Raw genomic sequence first — 24,381 nt, 5'->3', positions numbered from 1 at the left:
CAATTTTCTTTGAACACTGCATACTTTAATTCCTGGAACATTTTCAACACTTAATAAAAGCCGAGGATTTTAGTGAACACAATTTGGGAAAAGCAGCTTTAAACAATAAACTTCATGAATTTAAAATCAGATGCTGAAAGAAGCAAAATGCTCGCAGAAGACGTTAAGGAATCCATTTCAGAAACCATCATAATGTCGCTACAGTGTTTACATGTCACATGTTACATAAACTCATTGACCCTTCACTCTAGGACGTCAAGGGTGGATATAAGGATCATTTCCATTTTACCAATGATAATAACTGAGTTTCCCTTCAAGATCTTTCTCATCACGAAGTACTTTCTACTAATGAACAGAATGATCACAATCTTCTACCACTATTATCATTTCAGGCTTTCCCTGACTCACCCTCCAAGATCCTCTTGTGTAAACTGACTTGTTAGGCGACACCCCAAGGAAGGAGGGATGCAGAAACAGCACCTGTGCCAGGTAATGTGGTAAGTGCTGTCACACACGACATATGAGTTCATCTAATCATCGCAGTAACATTAAGTAACTATGAGATCTACTGCTGTCACTGAGGCAATTAATTATGACCCAGAAAGTTTAGGAAATGTGTTCGCAGTGATGGAACTAGTAAATGGCGAAGTTGGCATCAACATCCGTGTCTACCTTTTTTCTTCAAAAGCAACTTATGAGTTCATTCTTGCTGGTCCAGCGGATAGAGAGGCCCTAGAGCAGCCGTGGGCAAACTACGGCCCGCAGGCCGGATCCGGCCCCTTTGAAATGAATAAAACTATTGAAATAAAAGACCGTACCCTTTTATGTAATGATGTTTACTTTGAATTTATATTAGTTCACACAAACACTCCATCCATGCTTTTGTTCCGGCCCTCCGGTCCAGTTTAAGAACCCATTGTGGCCCTCGAGTCAAAAAGTTTGCCCACCCCTGCCCTAGAGGCTGGGTAAAAATCCTGGCTCTATACCTATTTGCTCTGGGATTTGGGGTGAACAGCTTACACTGTCCTGGTCTGTGCAACAGGGATAAGAGGAATTATCTCAGGGAGGTGTTGTCAAAGAGAGAAAATGGGTATAAAAGTCCCCAGACCTATGCCTGGTCTATGGAGATTACTCAATAAGTAGCAGCCCCTTCCTTTCAGACAGCTTACAAATTTTATGAGGAAAAATAATTTTAAAAGATAGTCCAGAGGCTACGATGGCAAATATAACCAAAGGCAGAGCAAGAAATAGGTGTGTCTGGGATGGTGAGGGAGGCTGCAGAGTAAAGTGGTGGTGATGATAAAGGCACCTGCGGTAAATGCAGAAATCCATCCAATCCTCTACACTTACTCGAAGGAGGGGCCAAGTTCAGGAACTGTTACTTCCTTCCTAAAGAGCATTAAAGAAAAAAGTTCTCATCGTCACAAAACTGATATGCGATGAAGTTGAGATCCACACCCTTATCCACCTTTTTTTTTCTTTAAAGGCAAGTTAAGAGGTTTTGAAATAGTTTGAAACTTAAGTTGGGCTTGTGGTTCAGTTTAAAAAAATAATATTTTATTTTGGTTTGTGGTTCATGGCTGGTTGGAGTCTGAAATATGATTTTATTTACACAAATAATATAACAGTAGTTATAAGGGAAGTATAAATTATACAAGAGCCACATCTTAATAAATTTAACCACTGGAGCATTTAGGGCATGCCAGCTAGACACACATGTATTATCTCATTTAATCCTCCCAACAAACCACAAGGTAAGATCCTACAACTACTTTGCCTTCCAGATCTTTTATTTTATTTTTTTTATTTAATTTCTATTTTTGAAAGTATTACAGATGTCCCCTTTCTCCCCCATTGACTCCTTCTAGCCCGCACCCCCACCGGTCCTAGGCCTTCACCACACTGTTGTCTGCCTTGATGAGGGTGTTTCCTCTCTGAACTCTCCCTTCACTCCCAGGGACTTCCCCTATGTTCTTACCTGTTCTCGAAGTTCCTTCTCTCTTGATTTCACCAGTCTCCTTAACTTTTATAACGCTCTCATTCATCACACCTTTTCACCTTGCCAATGCCAAACCTTACATGACCTCATTCCCCAGAGTCTTCCCCTCTCTTTATTGCTGGAGAAGGGTCCAAATCTCTTGCAGACTCAAGAGCAATGAACTCCCAGGGGACATCATAGAGCTTAGTCATCCCTTTACTCCTCTACTAGTATCTGCTCACCAAATTCCCTGGAGCAGTTATTCCAAATCTTTTGTCACACTCTTTAAGCCTAGGATCCCATCTTCCTTTTCCCTTTTTAAAAATCTTAACAAATGACCTAGCCTCTTTACTGAAATGTAAGCTTTTAGAGTTTGAGCTTCACCCTCTTCCTCCTCCTCTACATATCCAACACAACCGATCTGCTCCTTCCTGTATCCTGAATGGGAAACTCTCAAATCCTGTTCCCAGAGGACCAACCCTGCCTCAGTCTTTCTTAAAAGGAAAACCTATTTCCAACTATTCCCTCTGTTTTCTATTATCTTGCTCTAATTCCAACCACAGTAAAATACTAAAATAATCTGGCCTCCAGGCTATCTGAAAGGACTACCTTTCCTTTTAGATTCCCGATTTTTCCAAAAACACACCCTCTTCACTCATTCATTCCTTAAAGCTTTTGGACTGTGCTTTTACCACCCTTTCCCCCAACCTTGCCCCACTACCCACATACTACTCTACTGAAACCTCTGTTTCAAAAGTTTTCAAGACATCCCACTGAATATATTAGTCCCCCCCTTATTCACGGGGGACACATTCTAAGACCACCAGTGGGTGCTTAAAACCATGGGTAGTATAAACCATGTATGTAATAGGTTTCTCTTATATATACACAGCTATGATAAAGTTTAATTTGTATAGCAGGCACAGTAAGAGATTAACCATAAATGATGATAAAATAGAACAATTATAATAATACTAGAGGCCCGGTGCACGAAATTTGTGCATGGGTACGGTCCCTAGGCCTAGCCGGCAATCAGGGCAGATCAGGTTCCCCACCTCCCCACCTCTTCCTTCCTCACTTCCTCAGCACCCCACTGCCACCACTGGTTGCCCGCCATGTTCCACACCACCCCCCTGGTGGTCAACGCAGGTCATAGCAAGAGATCAAACTCCCGTTCTTGGTCAAACTCCCAAGGGGGCACTTTGCATATTAGCCTTTTACACATATAGACTGTAAGTTATGTAAAAGTGGTCTCTCTCTCTCTCTCTCTCTCTCTCTCAAAATATCTTATTGTACTGTACTCACCCTTCTTGTGATGATGGGAAATAAATTATCTACGTGCTAGGTGATGAGATGACGTGAGGTGAATGACAGGCATTGTGGAGTAGCATTAGGCTACTACTGACCTTCTGATAATATGTAACAAGCACTCCATGGCTTCTCTTTGGCATATCGGAATTGCCAGCATCATTACTCTTGCTCTGTGGGGCCATTATTAAGGAACACAAGAGTTACTTAAACACAAGCACTGTGATACTATGACAATGGATCTGATAACCGAGAGGGCTGCTAAGTGACTAAAGGGCGAGGAGTGTACACAGGATGGATACATGGGATAAATGGATGATTCACATCCAGGGCAGGAGGGAGAGGGCCGGCCATGTCATTAACCTGCTCAGAGCGGATTGCATTATTTCTGGAATTTTCCGTTTAACATTTTTGGACTGCAGTTAAAACCATGGGTAATGGGGGACTCTTGTATTTCCAAGAGCCTATTCTTTGGCCTTTGTCTCCCTTTACCTCAAGGAAACATTTCACAGAGCTGACCGTCTAGGAACTCTGTTCTTCTTGGGTTTCTGTGACCCTCTCTGGATTCTCCCAAATATTTTGCCATTTCTTTCTCTTCCTTTTGCCAAACGCTCATCGTCCTCCTTCCCACTACAGAAGCTGTGTTTCCCTAGGTCTGCCCAAACTCTTCTACGCCCATTCTCTCCTGGAATGCTTTCATCTACTCCCATAATACACCACTGTGCCTGAGGAGGTTCTGAGCTTCTTGCCCGGAAGTTTTGTACTTTTAACTGCTTGGTAGAAATTTCTGCCTGGGATGGAAGGGAAGGGGGTGTGTAGTAAGGCGTGACTCTTGTGGCCAAATTAAAATGGCCATACCAAGCTCATCACTTTCCTCAGAAACTACTTTATTGTAGTAGGATGGATATGCTAACCTTCACCACCCTACCCGGCCATCTTCCACACTGCTGTGGAAGTGGGAGATCTTTTATCATAACCAATACACTAGTTATACTCTAGCTGTTAAAGACAACTATACAGTTACAGATGGCGAGCATTATCAAGAGAAAGACTTACCGCATAAGTGCTACTCTCACAAGAATGTGAGCATTCAGGCCAAAAGGGAAAATCTATGCACCCAAGTGGCACCGCCTCTACAATGACGTTAAGGCAATCCCGGAGGAGCAGCAGGAAATGTTTACAACCATCTCCTGGACCCAAAATGAGTTCTTAATGCAGTTCACACTGTGGCACTGCTAGCATTTCAGGCTGCACAATTCTGCCTCATAAGACTGACTTAGACACAGAAAGGCCTCCGGTGTGGACACCTGATTATCGAAAGAATTTAGCACTCGGCAAACACAATCCCCTTCCCATTTATTTTACCACCTAAAAAAAATGTAGAAAATCCCTGTAAGAGAATAGCTGGGTTCTTCATCCTCACAGCCCAGAGCAAGCAGGTTTACAGTAATATTCCCCCCCCCCCCAATCATTTAGGACTAGAAACCTAGGGCCATTTTACCAAGACCCACCCCCCCTTCCCCATCCAGTCAGTCACCAGCCAAAAATCTTGTCAATTCTTGCTGTATAGTATTTTGAGTCCACTCCATCTAAAACCTTCCCACCACCACTACTCCATTTTATAGCTTTATTTCAATAGTGGCTACACCTTCTAAACTCAGGCTCTCTGATACACTTTAGCAAGCTTGACCCTATCCCCCTGCCCACCACACATCCCAGTTAACTGGAATTATTCACATTCCCCTAATAGAGCTCATGTTTTCTATGTTCAGATCTTCGCTGTGATGTTCCTTCCCCCTGAAATGTCACCTTCCATGATGCAAGTGACGATCCTGTCTGCTGAGTGAGAAATTTTGGCATCGCCTTTAAGTCCTCCTTCGACACACAGTTATAAAATCTTTTAGAGGGCACCGGTCTCTCTAGCATACTGACAAATTCTCAGAACCTGTTCCCAGGAAAGAGCTAACGTTTGCCACATTTTAATACAATTTTAGGGGCTTTCATAGACTCAAATGTCTATAAAATTTGGTTGTTCCTCATGCCCACAATGTAACTGCCTTTTCTGGGGTCTTTACCATCTCTAGCTGTTTTAACAGCTAGCTAACTGGTTTCCCTGACCAGCAACAGTGTGATCCCTGCAAGCCACCAGAAGGAAGTCCGCTCCAAAAACCACTTAACTTAGGTTACACATTCAATAATTTTTTATCACAATGTTTCCGAGTCTGTGTTAAACTTTCAGTTAAACAAAAGAACATATCCACTCCCTGGGAGTTGGTCTGATACATCGGACCTACAGAGTTAAGAATGCAGAGGAAGTAGAGGCAACATTGTTTCTGGAATATTTGACTAGGTTGGGTTGGTTTGATCATAATTGATCTTCCAAAAGAAGATAATTGATCTTCCCAAAGGGTGATTTTTAGATAGTGCCCTGAAGCGGAGAGACAGAGGTCTTGTCTTAGAACAGAGCTGAAAGGAAATTCTAGGTAATGGGAATGGTGTGAAGATAAAAATGCGGGTGGAAGAACCTGAGGGAATACAGAACAATGGGGCTGCACATTTACACCCAACCTACACAGCATTAAAACAATAAGACTTTAACAGATTTCTTAAGGTAGCATATCAACTGATAAAGTAAGGACCTAACAAGGCAACACAACTTTCCTTCTCTTTCTTTCACTCAACCCCCACCCCCAACTCTCCCTTCCTCCCTCCTCTCTCCTTTCACCAAAGTCTTGCAGCCTCTCTGGGGCACACCTAAAACTCCCCTGATAGGCTGACAATCCCCCTGGTTACACAGTAACAACAGCTTGCAACGTGCTGACATTATCTATACAGTATATGTCTTACAGAAACCTGCACTGCTCCATTATAAATTACAGAAGCCTGAGAGGAAGTCACCCCTCCCACGGCACTGCCCTTTCACAAAGCTAAAACTAAGAAGGAAGTATGTGATAGAGACAGTCATGAGTCTTCATATAAAATAAATCCAAAAGATTCCGACACAAGTCATAGAACAGTCTCAATTTTTTTTCCCCAGTTTAGTACAGAAATTAAACGTGGGGGAATTTGTCCACAAAACAGCTACATTAAAACAAAACAGAGACAAACGTGGTAATTCCTCAATATTTTGAATAGTTACTTTCCTAAAAAGTAACCGAGAATGTATATAGCTACACTTTCCCCTCATTGGCTCATATAGATAAGCTGGTGTTCTAAAACTGTTTTTTAAAAAGCACAGGCCTGCTGAAAGTACATATAAAATGGGAAAATACTAAGTTCATAAACACAGAAACGATCTGAAATAGGTGATTTCCAAAACGGTGGTTTAGGAGTGTGCAGTAAAATAAGAACAGAAATTCCTAAGAGTAGAAGACCGCATCACAAAGCTCAGGAAGAGAAGCAAGGGTTACCTACATGCTACTCACTGAGGTTCTCTAAGACAGGAATCCCTTGGGTTTTCACCACAATTTTTAGACATTAAAATAATAAAATGTTCTAGATTTGTTTTTCACTACCTTTTCCCTGATAACCAAAGTACTGTGTGTTCACTGTCTGAAGCAAGGGGTACTAGAAGGTTGAGAAAAAAATGTAAAGAATCATGAAAATAAGTCCCTTATGATTCTTCCTACCAACGGAGGGAAACATTAAATTTTGACGTTTTCTTCCGATCTATTTACAATGCATTTTGAGACTGTATTATTGTATTTACAATTAACAAGCACAAATAGAGGGTGGGGCAAAAGTAGATTTACAAAATCTACTTTTTTGTGAGTTTGCAAAACACAGTTTACTCTTGATTATTATTAATTATTATATTATTTTCCATGCAAATAACTATAAACCTACTTTTGCTTTATCCTGTATAACCATCCCTGGTTTACATTACATTACTTTGAAACTCCACATTTGTTTAAATGAATAAAGTTAGGATGCCAATCTGTATAACACCATTCAATAAATGTTAAATAACAAGAGCTGCATTGATTCATTATTTTAATGCAGAATTTAGTTTGTTCCATTTAATTTTTCACCTCGTTCTAACTCCAGGAAAAGCTTGCTTCCGTCCTCAAGGTGTATCTATCCTATTTAAACATTTACAGTCTTTAGAATGTATTAAACAAAGCATTCTTTACAGATGCACGTTTAAAAACAAACACCTACTGATATCCAAGGACCAAAAAGAATGTTTATTTTTCTGAGTAATGCAAACAGGGCATTCTTTGGAAACCAAATATACAAACAAGACAAAGAAAAGAATTCAGGAAGTCATTGTGCATACACTAATAATCAAATTTTCAAGCAAATTAAAAGATAGCATTTTTCACAAGAAGAGTGAGCAATGCTCTATTTATCCTTCTCCAATCTTGGATGGGCATAAGATAAAGAATAGAGGATTGGAAGGTGTGTTTTTTCCCTCAAAGAGAAGGCATGCTCTGCTAAGACATAAACACAGGAACTGCTGTTTTAAAATGTAGTGGGATTCACTGTTATACTTCTTTTGGTTCAAATGTGGTTGAGACTCTTGTTTTCAAGCTCCAGGTCTTTGTCCTTTCGGATGCTGCCCCACTTTCTAAACATAGTCCATTCTGAGAGGCTGTCAAGGTCTCCCAGGAACACACAGAGCCTCCCAGGACCACCCGCGGCTGCCTGCTCTGTGGGGACATTAATAATAATAACACCTTAGAAGGATTAACAACAACCCTGTGGAGTGGGCACTATTATCTTTACTTAACAGAAGCTGAGGCTTAGCCAGGCCAAGTGAAGGAGCATGCAAGTGGCAGAGCCAGACCTTAAGCCAGGGTCTTTCAATTAGATTGAGTGATCGTTTAGGAAGTTAAAATGTGAAATCTGCATTGCCAGCGGGGCTCGAGGCATATGCGAAGAGGCAAACTTTTAAGTGAAAAAAGTAGGAATGGAAAGGGTGATAATGATGGTTTTCTTCAAAATTTTAAAAGTATATTTATTGTTTTCAGAGAGGAAGAGAGAGAGGGAGAGATGGAAACATCAATGATGAGAGAGAATCATTGATCAGCTGCCTCCTGCACGCCCCCCACTGGGGATAGAGCCAGAAACCCGGGCATGTGCCCTGACTGGGAATCAAACCCTGACCTCCAGTGCATAGATACATAGCATGACACTCAACCACTGAGGCACACTGGCTGGGCGATAATTATGATTTTTATAACTAGTTTTAAAAAGTAAAGTGAGTTTCCCAGATTTAGGATTGCTGGATTATATATATATAGTACCACATAATATTTGTGACATTAGTACTAAAACATTGTTTATCTGAAATTCAATTGAAATTGGCTTTCTGTATGTTATCTGACAACCCTAAAGTAAGGGCCTTTATGAAACAAACAAAACATTAATAAATTACAGAGCTACAATTCGCACAGCTGAAATCTGGGATGCTCTGTGTGCCACATGTCTTTGGGAGGCCAAGTCAAGGGAAGTGTAGTGAGTGGGGCTACAGCTGTTCTGGACTGAGCTTCCTTCTCTTTCTCCTGGTAGCAGACACAGCCCTTCACTCCAGAGACCTAACTTGCATCAACCAAGCCATTTAAAGTCACTGACGCAAAAATTCCTCACCCTTCTCTACTTTATGTGGATGTTGTTAAGATTAAATACAACTGAGATTGCGAGGGGATATCGTATGTATCTTTAAATATTTATTGGCCGAGTGCTTTGGAAATATAGTCTCAGTAACCTGGATCAGACAGACTCTTCCCCCACTACCAAGAAAGGGCTTGAAAAGTATTACAGAATATGGTGCACCCAGCTGACAGCAGTCTCTAAAACGAAGAAAAGAACAAAATCAAGAACTGTGATCAAAACCTGAAGTGAAATGTAGTCAGATGCCAAAAGGAGTGCCTAGCAGAAAACCTGGATTATCACCGCTGGAGAATCCAGTACCTTTCAAATGGCTATGGACAAGTATTTAAAACAGAGTTCCATGAGCTCATAAACTGAATCACAAACACATGGAGATAGCCTAGGACAAAAACAGGACCTTCGTTATGCATACCAATTTAATTTTCTGCTAATTTCCACTAAACCTCCAATCTCGGTGGCTTGAGTATATTTACCTTCTTTTAAAAAACAACAAATTGGGACTAGCTCAAACAGTGTTCATTTAAACATTTCTATGCCCAACTTTAATCTTCAAACTGTAACAAACCCAATATACTACACATAAATCACTGTGAACAGAAACTGCTTGAAGAGGATTAATCAACAGCTTTGTATGTCATCCTCTTAACTGAATCACTTGAATTCTTCATGTGCAGCTACACCCAGTTAATCTTCCAGAAAGCAGCAAACTATGTAAATCTACTTAAACTGGGGAGATAAGAACTTCACTTGTCAAAAGTTAGCAACACTGAACAAGTACACAAGAAAAATATACACATCCATGAAAATACTTGCATTCACTCCTCTACCCCAAACCCTATGGTAAACCACCAGAACACATTACTTAGCAAAAAAAGGGCTTGTGACATGCAATGATTGGTTTCAATTTAGCAATAATCGTGCCTCAGATAAATTTCATTGGCTACAATACTGTGTGCCATGATTTATTATAAAAACCAAAGTATCTATACATATAAAAGCCTAAGCGACCAGACGACCAAACGACCAGTCGCTACGATATGCACTGACCGCCAGGGGGCAGGCACTCAACGCAGTAGCTACCGCCTGGTGGTCAGTGCGCTCCCACCCCCAAGCTCCCGTGGCCGGCCAACCTCCTGCAGTCCCTTCTCCCTGGCTGGCCGGCCCTGATTGACCCCGATAGCCAGCCAGGCTGAGGGACCCCATCCGTGCACAAATTCATGCACCGGGCCTCTAGTATGACATAAACTGAGTCAACTACCTCAAAAAAGCAGTTTCAAAATGGAAGTAGGGAAACATGAAGACAGACATAACTAATAAAATAATTTTAATGGAAATTCATTTTCTATATTTAAAGGCTTTTCAGCATAAAGCACTTTTTCTTCAAAACACATGAAAATATTTTCACAACTACGAAAGTCCTGGCAAATGGTTTTGTTTGGGTTGTGGGGGTGCTGTTTTCATAGAATCAGGCTGGATTTGCTTAAGGAATGTCCTATACCTCAAAGTCACAGTCAACAAAAATAGGACATTTCTCCACTAAGACCTGAACCAACAATCTTTGTCTAGATACTGCTTACTGGGTTATCACTCCACTCCAAAGCTTCTCACTTTGACCTGAGACGACCAGGTGTATTTCTAATGTGTGCTGAGGCCTGTGATGCAGGAAAATCCTGTTTATCCTGGATGAGGCCAGAGATCAGTGCCCCTGGATGCCCTGGATACACTACCTGGGCAGAAAGGGGATGAGCACCACCCACCTCTGCTTTAACCGAAACTGGTTGACTCCTATACGTGGAAAATGTCAAGTTTTAGGAAGAAATTGTACAATCATTCAGTAGTGGCATATTCTGGCTTCAGTGCTGCTTCCAAACATCACAAACCCACTATCCATATCATCATTCATTTACATCATCCTTTACCTCCAACCTCACAGCCTCCGCCCGCGCCCAAAAAAAGGTGGGAGGAATCCCTGGACTTCGGAGACTAGAGGGGCGATGGGCAGCCCGTCTGGGCTCTGCCCAGGTTTCTATTGAGGTGTGCCCGAAAGCAGGCACTAACAGTATGGTGGTTTTAAGGGCTTGACTGCCAGGGTCCAAATCCTGGCTCTGTACTTTGGACTGTACAGACTGAGGAAGTTACTTAATCGATACCTCAGTTTTCTAAACTGTAAAAGGGAAATATTATTATTACCTGCCTCATAGGACTGATAACTAAGTGGGTTAACCCACCAAAAGCACTGAACATAGTAACCAGCAGGGCAGGAAAGTGAGTGCTCAATGATGGTTAATGACTACCATTATTTTTACATATATATATATATATATATATATATATATATATATATATATATATATGTATGCATTTCAAGTGCAATTCTGAATCAGAACATTTTTCCAAAGGTACTTTTTAAGTATTCCTCACATTCAACTTTTTTTCCTCAGGTTACTTATCTGTAATCAGCTCTGAAAGCTGACTATTTTCTGGATTAAAATTCAACTGCATTATACACCTAAAAGTTACCTATTCTTTCATCAAAATGAACACACTAACATGTATCGAAAGATGCAAGCTGAACATCACAAAACCCCTTTAAAAGGCACCTCATCAGACTTCCCATTTAGGCTGAGCAGGGTGAGATCACAAAGTCACTCCTGGTCACCAGGTCCCCGTGCAGGAAGTGTGCTTTTCCAGTGAATGGCTCAACACCAACAAAAGAAACCTTTGAGTCAAATACCACTGGTACCCGGGGTCTTGTGCCTGTATAATGCCTACACATTCATTTCTTTCTTTGCCTATAGAAAAAGGAAGTCTGTTTGTTTTTCTGATTCAGTCAGCCCTTTTAGTCTCTGAATCTGAGGAGAGCCCCATGAAAAGAAGAGCATCTTATCAGCGTGCTCCAGGCCAGCAGGCTATCCCCCTCCACACACAAAACCTCCAGCCCCTCACAGTCCAACGCCTCACACTCAGAGCCTTTTCCCCATTTCAGAGCCAACACCCCACCGGGTTTTGACAACAAATAAATGAACACACAAGGCCTTTACATAATTAGCCCGTCTTTTCAGGGAGAGTGAGGTGGGTGGGGGAGGAGGATTCAGGGTAAGAATATTTACTGTAAATTGGCTCCCTTTATGAAGTTGATGTGAGTGTGCTGGACCTGAGGGCATTTATTTTAAATGAGGCCACATGAAGTTAAGAGATGCCAGTTTTTGATTCTTGACAATTTTAGCATAGACTTCAGCCTGCTCATAATGCAATCTTTCTTTCTTTCCTTTTTATTTTATTTTATTTTATTTTTTTTTTAGGCGAGGACTTTTCTTAAGCTAGGTAAAAGTTCCACTGACTTGGACAGCAGGGGCATACAGATCAGGGTGTGTTAACTGCCTTTTTAAGAGAAAAGTAACAAGTAAAAGAACCTAAGAACAGAAAACAATACTTTTTGTTTGACACTGTCACTATTTGACAAAATGAGCCGTACTTTCAGATATACTTATGCTAGAACATACCCCCCCTCCCCAAAAACATGACTATGAGAATAAAAAGGACTAAACATGACCAACAACCCAGAGAACGCCTTCAGAAAAGCCACCAGGCATCACTGTCATCTGTCATGATCTTAACAGAGCCACGGTCTGCATGGAAAGATGCAGTTTGCTTGTATCATTATTGGGGTAATAACTTAATTGATTTGTCTCAATGGCTAAGGATGTAGACAAGATATTTATTCTGGAAGAAAAATATCTGCAATCCTCTTTTTGTTTCCTCAACAAGCATCTTGCCGCTGACCTCTAAATCAGTTTAACCTTTTTTTTTTCCTAAGCAGACCTGCACATTTTTTACATAATTTAGAGGTAGGTTTTGTTACTGCTTCTGCTGAAAGGCTCCGTGAGATCTATCACAACATGGCTTCAGTACCCTTCTTTTTAAAAACAAAGATGAAAAAAAAAAGAACAAAACAAAACAAAAGGCTGTAGCTATAAGCTCCCAGCCCCACTCCCTTTCCCCAGCAGGGGATTCTGATCTAACCACTGAAGTGCCTTTGGAGTTCAATCTGTTAAAAAATGTATGAAACTGCATTAAAATAAGAAAAGGCATGTGTATGACTCAGGCTTATCCAAGTATCTCTGCAACTAGATGTCACAGGATTCCCCTGTGCTTCTGAAAACTGAAAACCTTGAGAAAGTGACAGTAGAAGTTCCTGTTTCTTTTTTAAATATACTTGGGAGGGGGGCGCGCGCGCACACACACACACACACACACACACACACACACACACACACAGGTCTTCCGGGTTTCCTACGAATCAGGCAGCTTCTTGGAGGTTTCAAGGGAAGATTGTTGCAAATCCACGTTACGACTTCTTACTCTACTACACACAAAGGTTTCAGGAAAAAAAAACACCCAAACTTGTTGCAGAGCTGGGCGAAGCCCCCGGCCCGGCGCGCCCGGCTCCCGCCCCTCTCCGCCCCGTCCCCTTCCTCCCCGTCCCTCCCGCCCGGCCCGGCCGGCGGGGGCGAGGGCATCTCCCCGGCTAAGGTCACCGGCCCGAGCCGTCCCCGCCGGCCGCCTCCTTCGGCAACAAGGTCACCGCCCAGCCCGGTCCCTCGGAGGAGGGGAGCCGTGGCCGGCCGAGCGCTGCCGCCCTTTGTAAAGCGGAGCCGCCGGCCCCCGCGCGGCATCCCCGCCGCCTCACCTGCTTGCGGTAGGGCGTCCTGCAGTGGCTGCTGCCCCCGGGGTGGCCGCTGCTGCTGGGGAAGATCATCGCGGCGGGCGCGGGCGCGGGCGCGGGGCAGCCGGGCGGGCGGGCGGGGGAGGGCGCAGGGAGGGGGCCGGCCGGGGCCGCGGCCGCTCCGGGAACTCCCTCTCGCCGCGCGGCGGCGGCCGGCGGGGGCTGCAGCTGGGCGCGCGCTTCTCCGCCCTCGGCCTCCCGACTCGTCTAAAAGTGCGGCGCGGCGGCGGCGGGGGACGCTCGGACGGCTCGGGCGGCCGCCGCCCTGCGGGCCATGGACGGGAGTTGGCGCGCGGAGCTGGGGCGCCGGGGACTCTCCGGGCGGCAGCGGAGGAGCAGCGCCGCCGCGTCCCCACCTCCCGTGGCCTCAACCACCGCCCCGAGAGCGCGCCGGCCGGGGGCGGGGAGGCGGCCGCGCACCGCCCCGCGCCGCGCCCGGGCCCACCCGCGCCTCCCCGCTCGCGGGCCGGGCGCCGCGCCCGCAGCCCCGCCGGCCCGCCGGCCGCCGCGCGCTCCCTCCCGGGCTGGGGGCCGGGGCCGGGGCCGCGCGGGCCGGGGAGCCGCCGGCGCCCCCGCTCTGGTGCAATGGTTGGGTCTGGCTCCCCGCATGCCGCACATTCCTTGGAGGAGCCACCCCTGCTTTTCTTTTCCCCCTTTCTTCTCTTCGCCGGAGCACCCGAGGCAGCTCCGCACCCCAGCTCGGAGCCCCTTTTAAGGGCCTCGCTTCGGGGGTCACTCTGACACCTGGGTTAGAAGCAAACTGGTCCCAGGTCTCCTCTCCTTTCTTTCATCCTTCCAAACTGTCCTCCCGCCGTCCACTCCCCCAGAAGAGGTGCGGGCAATCACTCCTGCTTCGAGGAACCAACCAGCCCTCCGTCAATCCTCTGCAGATCCCCGTCCCGTCCCCCCCCCACCACCACCCCGTTCACACACTCCAATTTTAGCAGCGAAAACAGGACTCTACTCCCCAAGCCCTCAGCGCAGATACGTCAGTGAAGTTCCATACTTCGTTTCTATGCTGGCATTTACAAGTTACCTTCAAGATGACAGTATCAAAGGATGAAAATCATTTAGGGCCATCGGTTTGGTAAGCCTTCCGGAAGACTGAAACGGTATAATCCAATGTGTTAATTATTAGATGCCACACAGAAACTAAAAAAGAAGAAGAAGAAGAAGACGACGACGACGACAAAAGGAGGTAGTTCCCTTTGTTTCCCAGTTGAAATCATCTCAGGTGGCTCAAGATGCCGCTTCTCTGGATCGCCTTTGCATTCGTGCGTCAAGCCTAGAGCCTACAGTGCAGAAGGCCTCTAAGACAAGTCCCCCAGGCAGAGCCCGCCTTCCCTGGACAGGCCACTAGGACAGACTTGACACTTTCAAGTTGGCCCTTTCGAATGTATCACAGGGAAATATCGAGTTCTTCCTTGAATCTGGTCTCTAACACCTTCCTGGAAAGGGCCATCTGCCCTGATAATGAAAAATCCTAACTCGACTGAGAAGTAAAGGCACTCAACTTCTGGCTGCCAGAAGGAAAAAAAAATTAAAGTGTCCCTATGGAAACCGAGTCTTTAGGCAAAGCTGTGGCCATTCAAGGATTTATCCAGGAGCAAGAAACTGATACTTACCCACCCTAGATATCCTGCAGTGGCCTGCACTCTCCCAGGTGCTCCTAATATTCTCCCACAAAAGTGATGAGAACTAGCAGGTCTCACCTAATCAAAAACAACCATAGGTATGCATATAATTCCCAATTCTTTCATAAGAAAAGGAAGCAGCGCAAAAAAAACAACAACACACAACAAAGAAAAACTTAATTCTGGGCACAGTACAAGGCACACAATGGTCAAGTAAGAACTTGGAAAAATTCACAGAAACGTACCTATCCTTTAAAGTGCTTTAATAAACACAGCACAGCTAACATTCCATATATATAAGTGAGAACTATTTCTTACTATTCCATGCATTTTTTAAAATATATTTTTATTGATTTCAGAGAGGAACTGAGAGGGAGAGAGAGATACAAACATCAATGATGAGAGAAAAATCATTGATACGCTGCCTTCTGCACTCCCTACACTGGTGATCGAGCCCACAACCCGGGCATGTGCCCTTGACTGGAATCGAACCGGGGACCTTTCAGTCCGCAGGCCGACTACTCTATCCACTGAGCCAAACCAGCTAGGGCTACTCCATGCATTATTTTTATTTTCATTTTTTTTGTTGTTTAAAGTATTACAGATGGTAGTACATATGTCTCCTTTCCCCCCCCCATTGACTTTCCTCCGCCTCCCCTACCCCCCCCACATGCTCTCACCCCCACCCCAGTGTCTTGTGTCCATTGGTTACTTGTATGCATGCATATAAGCATACTCCATGCATTTAGAGTTGTTTTGGCTGTCCCTTTGCTGTCTCCTCTCACTAGGACCCTTTATGGCACATTATCAACCACAAGCATAAAACATAAGGTTTTAGGTAGAAGTGTTCAACTCTTAGGTGCCTTTTTCTGAGAACTTCATGCCCAAGATCCCCACAGATCAGACCTGTCATCTTTGGGGGAAATTCCACATACAACTTCAGTTGTCATTACTGGTCTCTTAGGAAACCACAACGTAAACCACAAAAGAACAGTGTAGAGTAATTTTTCTATGGCTGTGCTCTCACGTCATGATACTTTGGATACTGTGCTATTCTAGGCTGCCAAGACTTGACTTGAAGCCCTCCAACAGCTTTACAACATAAGACAAAATTTCAAGTGATTAATTTTAAATTAGACTATGAAAAGAATTTAATACTAGATAATAAAATATACCAAGGATATTAAATGAATAAAGGGCACTATTTTTAAGATTTAAAAAAAAGTATAGAACAAAATGTAGTGTTCTATAATGGTGAATGACATAATAGGAGAGAATACAAGCATACATTAAAAAACAAACAAAACCAAACCTAAAAACACAATGTCTACCAGCCAGGGTTCAAAAGCTTCCGACTTACAAAGGTGCTACACTCTTAAGTAAGCAAAGCAACACACAGAAAGGGAAAGGCAGGTTTTCCACCCTCAAAGATTATAAATGTAATGAAGTAACAAAAGTTCAAATAATTCCAACATTAAGAGAAAAAGACAAATATGAAACCATGTGAGTCTATATTATCAGTTATAGACAATCCACAAGTTCATAGTTGTAAGTAATTTCAGGGATGGATCCCGGGGAGATTCATCTGGAAAAGTTTATTAAGCTTTGGAACAAGTCAGTTTTAAGAGAAACAATGTTAGGAAACATTCTAGAGAAACTGCAAATTATGGTAAGAACTGGGGTTTTGGAGTCTCCCTTATACATGCTCATCCTCCTGAAAGGGAAACTGAGACTTTGCTGCCAGCGGTCCCATATCACCCTCCTCCCCCAACTCAGCTGATGGATAAAGTTGTGGGAATATGACCCAAAGGCAGCCGAGCCACCAACAAGCCAGTGACCTATGACATGCCTGGGACTGAAAAAATGAGCAGAGCCAATCAGATTCTCACCCTGGGAATTTGATTCAGAAAACTCCAAGAGCTGAACCAGTTAAGAAAGGGACAGAAGCAGCAAGAGTGCCGGGGGTAGAGCTGAGGTCACAAAAGCCAAAAGCACATGCAAGCCAAGGTTATGAGGAAGCAGAAACTATGAGTAAACAGGAAGCTGGCTGGCAGCAAGCAGAGAGTCAAACAGATGCCAGGGGTGGTGAGCTCCTGGCCATGAGATGATGATGGAGGGAGCCAGACTCCCTGGAGCTGCTTTGGCTCTTGAGACTTACAACAGCCCCTCCATGTGTATACTTAGCTCTCCCCACACCTCCCCCCTTCAGATAACTTCAATGAATCTGGACTCTGCAATCCAAGGAACAAAATTAAAACAGCCAAACAGATCTAGCTCTGTATTTCAGCTTCCCACTTACTAGCCATGTGGCTTTGGGCAAGTTAGTTAACCTCTCTGAGTCCCAGACTCCTCACAGATTGTCATAAGTATAGACATAATACACCAACAAAAGTACTACACTCAACTGGCAGCTGTGATTATTGTTTTTCCAGGTTTCACGGCGGTCGTTTGTAGATTTCAGTGGGAGTACTGTGCAAATAACTGACGCTCAGTAAGTCTGGCTGACCGTCAAAGAGCAGAAGCAAGGGTGTAGCTGGAACTGACAAAAAGCAAAAAGAGCAGATTTAGGTAGGGGGAGGCCATCTGTTATTAAAAAAAAAAAAAAAAAGATCTGGTAAAATGTTTCAATAGCCTGGGTGCACTGAAGTTTTTCTTCTGTATTTGTTTTTGGCCCATTTCCTTTAATGAAGTTATGTGTTGGACTAGGGCCATACCTTTATGGATGTGCGAGAGTAGACGAATGAGGACAATAAGGTTGGAGCCACCAGCACCTGCAGAAGCCTGCAATCAGGTAGAGATGAGCCCTGAGACTTGCACGCGTTTGTATAACTGGAATTTGAGAATCTGAATGTAGGAGACACTTGCTTTATAGAAACAATTTGAAAATGGGACTTTCATTTATAAACTTTCATATCTCATTTCACTTTCACAACAACCTTGTCAGGTCAGAAGGGTTATTAGGCTCCATTTACAGATGAGAGGAAGTTAAGTAAGACGGACTGACCGACCCATAGAGCTAGTAAGTGGCAAGCATTAAAATCTAGACCTAGATAGGGTTAAAAGACGGCTGTCCTGTGCTCCTTCAACTCTATAATGCTGTGTCTCCAAAAAGCCTTATAAATAATGCTCTAATTCCCTGTGAGTACTTGTAACCCCTGTGGCACCCTAGTTGCTGTACACTAATAATGCAAAGACATTAAGTGATAAGTGCCAGCCAAGTGGTCTAGACAATTATGTGCTACGGAGTCCACAGGAGGGAGAGATCAATACAGGATATGGGCGTGGGAAGCTCAGCTGTATAAATGTTTTGTCTGAGGGACATTCAGAAAGAAGCGCTGTGCAGATAACCTGAAAACATGAACTTGAGATAGAGGGCCGGGATGAGAGAGGATGTAGATTTGGGGTGGCCACTGCTGAAATCATGGCTAATTGATATACTCCCAGAAAGAAGCAGATGATGATAAGTCAAAAGGCTAGAAGACTCCCCTTCCCCAATTCCCACACACACACATTACTGAGCCCCATAGAAGAGAGAAGCCTTTGAATGAAATTACAAAGAAAATATGATGGGAAAGCTAAGCTTGGAAAGAAGAAAAAAACAAGATGGAGGCAGAGAAGATGCCCAATGAGATAAGAATGGAACACCTCTATCCACAAAAAAACACACCTACAGCAGGCTCTATCCTTCTGTCATTGCTACTACATTCCAGGCAGGCACCTTTTTTCATTTGGGTCACATTAAAAACAGAAAGGAATTAAGAGGAAAATTCATCCAACATTATTTCAAGTTATAATCTTTAATGAATAAAACATAACCACATAGTATTGGTTAGTGTAAGCAGTTCACACCAAAAAATCATTTACATTTGGAGTCTCTATTGCTCACTAGGCCTCTGGCTCCTAGCAAAATGGGAAGGGGGGAGGGAGAGAGGGAGAGAGGGAGAGAGGGGGGGGGGGGGGAGAGGAGATGTTTTAAATTTCCCTTCTTTCCCAGTACAAAACAGAGTTGATAAAGAACTCTATTTCTAAAGTAGCAGAAATATTTTGTTATTTACTATTTTCTTTTTTAAAAAATTTATGATTCTTATTCTAGACTCAAAGGCTCCCTAGACACGTGTAAAATGAAACCACTATAATAAAACCATAGTTCTGTAGCTATAATCCTAGAAGGTATATAGAAAACATAACATAGACATATACTGATGACTTTTACCAGAAGCAATATTCTAGTAATTCCTAAATCGACCCTGATGAACAAAAAAGAAGAAATGGGCTTTTACCCTACTGTGCTTCTCTGCAAGAACTAATACATAATAGCTCTCATTATTAACTACTATATTCCAGGCACTTTCTCAGCATCTCTCTCTCTCTCACAAGAGAGAGAGAGAGAGAGAGAGAGAGAGAGAGAGAGAGAGAGAGAGAATGGTTATCACATTTTGCTGAAGAGAAAACTGAGACTCAGCGGTTTAAGTAATTTTCCCAAAGCCACATAAATCCAATACATAATGAAGCTGAAATTTGAACTTAACTCCAAAGTCCCCTCCCTCTAATAATACTAATAATAGTTATTATTACTATTACCCATAGATCAAGTCCAAACCCCACCCATAGGGGAAAACTTAAGAACCCAACCCCAGGTATGCATTACAATCTGTCCTTGGGCAAGTCACTTAAGGATATGGACTTATATAGAATTTCCATTCAGTTGAATATGAAGGCAAATTCTCCAGTATAAGGATATATAATAATAGTACAGATATATATTCTGGCCCAAATTAGCTCCTAATCTCACTTAACTGATAGTTGTTTAAGGTGTAATCTACCTCTTGCAACCAGTTTTATTTTCTGGGATCCTTGGTGGGATGGAGTTGGGAGAGAGGCAGAAACACAGTCTTCTAGGAGCCAGGATGGTGATGGGGGAGAGGTATTTCCTGAATCTTGAACTGGAACTGAGAACATATTTTCCCTCAAAAATAACGGGAGACCATATTAGCAATCAGCTTCATTATTTAACCCATAGATGCTTATAGGTCAATTAAAATCCTAATCACCATTTAGGACATTTCTCCCTATGGCAAAACATCCTCCAAATTTGAAACAAATAATTTACAATCAAATTTTTTGGATATAATCTGCTCGTAAATTTTACTCCTGCATAACAGTTAATAAAATTCAATGCTTTCTCAAATTCCTGGCAGAAGGGGACTCTAAGTTCAATTTATTTTTCTATTTTTGTATAAAAACAGGTGCATGAGTTTTTATTCTTTAAAAAAATAAAACAGCCCTGGCCAGTTTTGTTCGGTGGATAGAGCATTGGCCTGCTGACTGAAGGGTCTGGGGTTCGATTCTGGTCAAGGGCACATGCCCAGGTTGCGGGCTCCATCCCGTGTGGGGAAATGCAGGAAGTAACTGATCAATGATTCTCTCTCATCATTGATGTTTCTATCTCTTTCTCCCTCTCCCTTCCTCTCTAAAATCAATAAAACTATATTTTAAAAAATAAAACAAAAATAATTGGGGGAGAGACTATATGAATTAAAAATTCAAGATGTTTGTTTTGGTTTGGTTTATATAATACTGAATTTGTATCTATAGATCAAATTCTATAGGAGAATAAAGGAGAATCAAGTAGGGATGGGTGCCTCAATTCTCTATATTCTATGTGCAAATCTAATATTGGAGTTTTTATTCTCCATTTCTGTAGCAAGCCTATAAGAAAATAAGTGCTGACTTTCATAATACATAATGATAATTCAACAAGTTTTCCATGAATTATAGTAAAATTTACAGAGTATAAAAAAAGATATTATTTGGTGATTTTTGAAAGTGCAGCTTACCTAAGGAGACGGGAGTAACAAAATCATCTACTGGGTGTGAGCAAACTATGGGTAAAGAATCAGAACTGAGGTGAGGAAGGTAGGGGCTGATGTGCTGTGGAAATAGCTAATCACATCTACCTCTTGCTATATGAACTGGGAAGAGAGAGAAAGTACTCAGGAAAGCGATGGAATTTGTGGAAAACTAGAACCAAAAAAAAAAAATTATCTAAACATGAAAAGAAAAATTCAAACATATAATGACTATCTCCTTGCCATGAGTAAAAACAACTATTGGAATGATTACTTTGACAGTACAGGGTGAATAAGTGTACCTGAGACAAACAAAACCATCTTAAAAGTTAAGAATGACGAAAAGTTATAAGTCATTCCTAAATGTCTGGGGGACATAAGCATTGTCTATCTATCCAAAACCTGGATCCTTAGCACAGGTTAGGTTTTAATGCAAAGGAGAAGGAGAACGATAAGACAAAGAAGAAGGAAGTTCCCTTTCTCTTCAGTTGTCACACTTACCATTAAATTAGGGCTATTTCACCTGAAGAGGAGGGTAATATAATAATTAATAATACCCTTTAAGTGGGATGCTTCAAAGCTTTTCCTTCTCCACTGAATTATAAATATCAAAGTTAAAATATGAAAATACAGAATCAGAAATGAATTTCTATTCAGCTGAATATGTATGAAGGCAAACTTTTCAACATTAGAATATTTAGTTAAGAGTTCTGAAATGGGCTACATAAGGAGGTTACAAAAATTCCCCACCCTAGGTGTCTTTAAGAATGACTAGTTCTGGGTTATTTAATACACTTAGCACATGGGGCCAACTGATGACAGACCTGTGGCAAACTGATACTCCCCAAGCGAAGAGAAGGCGAATGAGGAAATTCCGATGTTGTCATGACAATATGACTGATCATGACATCAGCAATTCCTAATTCCAAACTATAGCGAACACTCCCAGAATGCTGACAACACATTATACAGATCCTCCCATAATCACCCTCTTTCCCCTCCCATCACAAGTATGATGGTGTTTCAACCAAAGGATTATTAAGCATTGAAATCCTGTTAAGCTGTTTATAGTTAGAAAAGGTGCCAAAGAGGAAGAAGTAGATAACTTCTGAAGCTATTTTTCAGAAAATAAATATGAGAGACCTATTAAGAAAATATATGTATTCTAAATATTTTATATGTGCATGTATATTAATGCATAGAAGCAGAATGAATGTCCAAAATGCTATAATTTAAAAAAGGCTTTATTATACATGATCTCATTCAAGTCTCAGAGAAGGAAGCAGGCATTCTCCACTTTTTTTGAACAGGTGAGATAGCCTCAGGTAGGTTAAACAACTTGTCGTAGGTCAATGAATATTACAATAATGGCATGAATGCCACTGTCTCTCCGTGGACACTGTGACCAATAATAAATTCCTTCCATCGATCCATATTTAGCCATATCCCTAGAAAGTTCTCTGTTAAACGGCCTCCAAATCTGAACCCATCATCACAGTCCTACCCCAGGACCACAGTCTGTGTCTTCCGTAATTGAAGAGTGCTTCTATGCTGCCGCACCCATAAAAATGAGGGTGGCGTCTTATTTTGAGGCTTAACAAGCTTATAAAGATTACTTAAACCGTCTTTAAATCCCTAATGAGTTATTTAACCTATTGTTCTACATAGTAGTATTGTTGGAGGCATGAATGGATGAGGGAAGCTAGTTTTCATATTCACACACACACAAATGGCAAAAATGATAATCTTCACCCTCTTTTCAAAGCAATGATTTTATCTGAAGCTAGAAAGAGCTGAATGTAAGCTATGGAGTCATCAAATTTTAGAGAGTATACTTTACAGATTATATTAAACATAGTGAATTTGAATCCTAATCTTTGTATCACTTGGGATCATAAAAAGGGCTGTAATGAATGTTGCATTTTGTATCCGTATGTGACTTATTAAGGAAATGGGGTTCCATGACCAAATGGTTTCTTTAACCTCAACTATTACTGTCAGAATAAATCTTCTTGCTTTACTTTTTAGGTAAGAGGGAATTGTCCTATTCATCTTTCTGAAATCAGACTTCTATAAATATTTGGATATGAACTGTACGCCATGCACTCTCAGATGCTACTGATTATAAGATACTTGACAATTACTGAGATATTAACATTTGAAAAAATGGACAACAGTAATTGTAAGGACTCATAAATCTTAAGATGCAGCCTGATCTGAGATATGTTGAAATGGGAAAAAGGTCTTAGAATCTGTGCAGTATGGTATACAGGTGCATGAAACATGCGTGCAAACACACCCACATGTTTTTCTTACTCATAGCCTCCGCTCAAGAAATACATTTTTTTCAAGCACTCATTTTTAACCTTCTAAAGAACAAAGAGCTACTAAGTGGTTACAAGTAAATGCCTCACACACTCAATTTTTCCAAGGAGATCTGACGGTGTCTTACAACTAGTGGGCACAGTCTCTTCGAGTTAGAATGAGAACTTTACCCTAAACTCACTAGTTTGCAAGGCACCCCTTTGCAAAGAAACAAGTTGGGCTGTCTGCTTTCCTCCACATCCATCCTCCCTCATACTATCACATCAAATTACACCCACAGTATTTTAGATATACAATGCATTCAGATAATAAGAAAGGTTAAAGGGATATGAATAGAAATCTGTAGATATTTATCAAACTTCACTCTACACGTCTTGATATTGCTGCTTTAAAGTTGTCAGTTGCAAGCATAATTTGATAACATTCATCCTAGACTGTTATTTTTTTAGTGAGTCTCAGTCACACATACACATGCAATACATACGGACATACACTCAAAAGATCAGTCACCATTGTTGCTCTGGCACATAGCACCAATTCCAGCCTACGAGTCTTAGAGATTTCCATCTTTTGGCAGGCACTGGAGTGCCAGTTCTCAGTCTTCCTAAGGCTTCAGACAGGAAAAGTAATTTTTACGTCAATCAGATATATCAGATAAAAAGAAAAATATCTAAAATGGCTATCACAATACTTAAATTTGATATGAAACTACAAAGTGAATCAAAAGCAGTCACTTAGCAGGTAAGATGACCCAGTTGTAGAAAGCATTGTATATGGTTCACACTTGAAGCAGTGACTATTAGCAGATGTTAGTATCTGCTACTTCTTATGTGTTCAGGAATGATTAGTTCCCTTGCATTTCCTCCTTTCTTCCTTATGTAACTTCCCTTTTAGTCATCTCACTGCTGGTGTGAAGATAAAGCTGATATGAAAAAGTGAAACAAA

General features: G+C 42.1%; 1 protein-coding gene across 10 annotated transcripts in view; it reads right to left on the bottom strand.

Moving 5' to 3' along the window:
- RBMS1 (RNA binding motif single stranded interacting protein 1) overlaps window positions 1-24,381 on the bottom strand; it is a 227,662-nt gene that overhangs the window by 126,928 nt on the left and 76,353 nt on the right. The window contains exon 1 of one of the 10 annotated variants that reach the window (XM_059704290.1): window positions 13,593-14,038. The exons of 8 other annotated variants lie outside the window; for them this stretch is intronic. In XM_059704290.1, coding sequence (XP_059560273.1) covers window positions 13,593-13,661 — 69 coding nt within the window. In that variant the 5' untranslated portion in view covers window positions 13,662-14,038. Of the gene's footprint in view, window positions 1-13,592; window positions 14,039-24,381 lie in introns of those variants that run through there. One more of the 10 variants, XM_059704288.1, reaches the window with a different exon arrangement.

The sequence above is a fragment of the Myotis daubentonii genome, chromosome 7, assembly GCF_963259705.1.
Source record: "Myotis daubentonii chromosome 7, mMyoDau2.1, whole genome shotgun sequence".
In the NCBI taxonomy this organism is placed as follows: Eukaryota; Metazoa; Chordata; class Mammalia; order Chiroptera; family Vespertilionidae; genus Myotis; species Myotis daubentonii.
The sequence above is the reverse complement of the archived record's forward strand: the minus strand, read 5'-3'. Positions and strand labels throughout refer to the sequence as shown.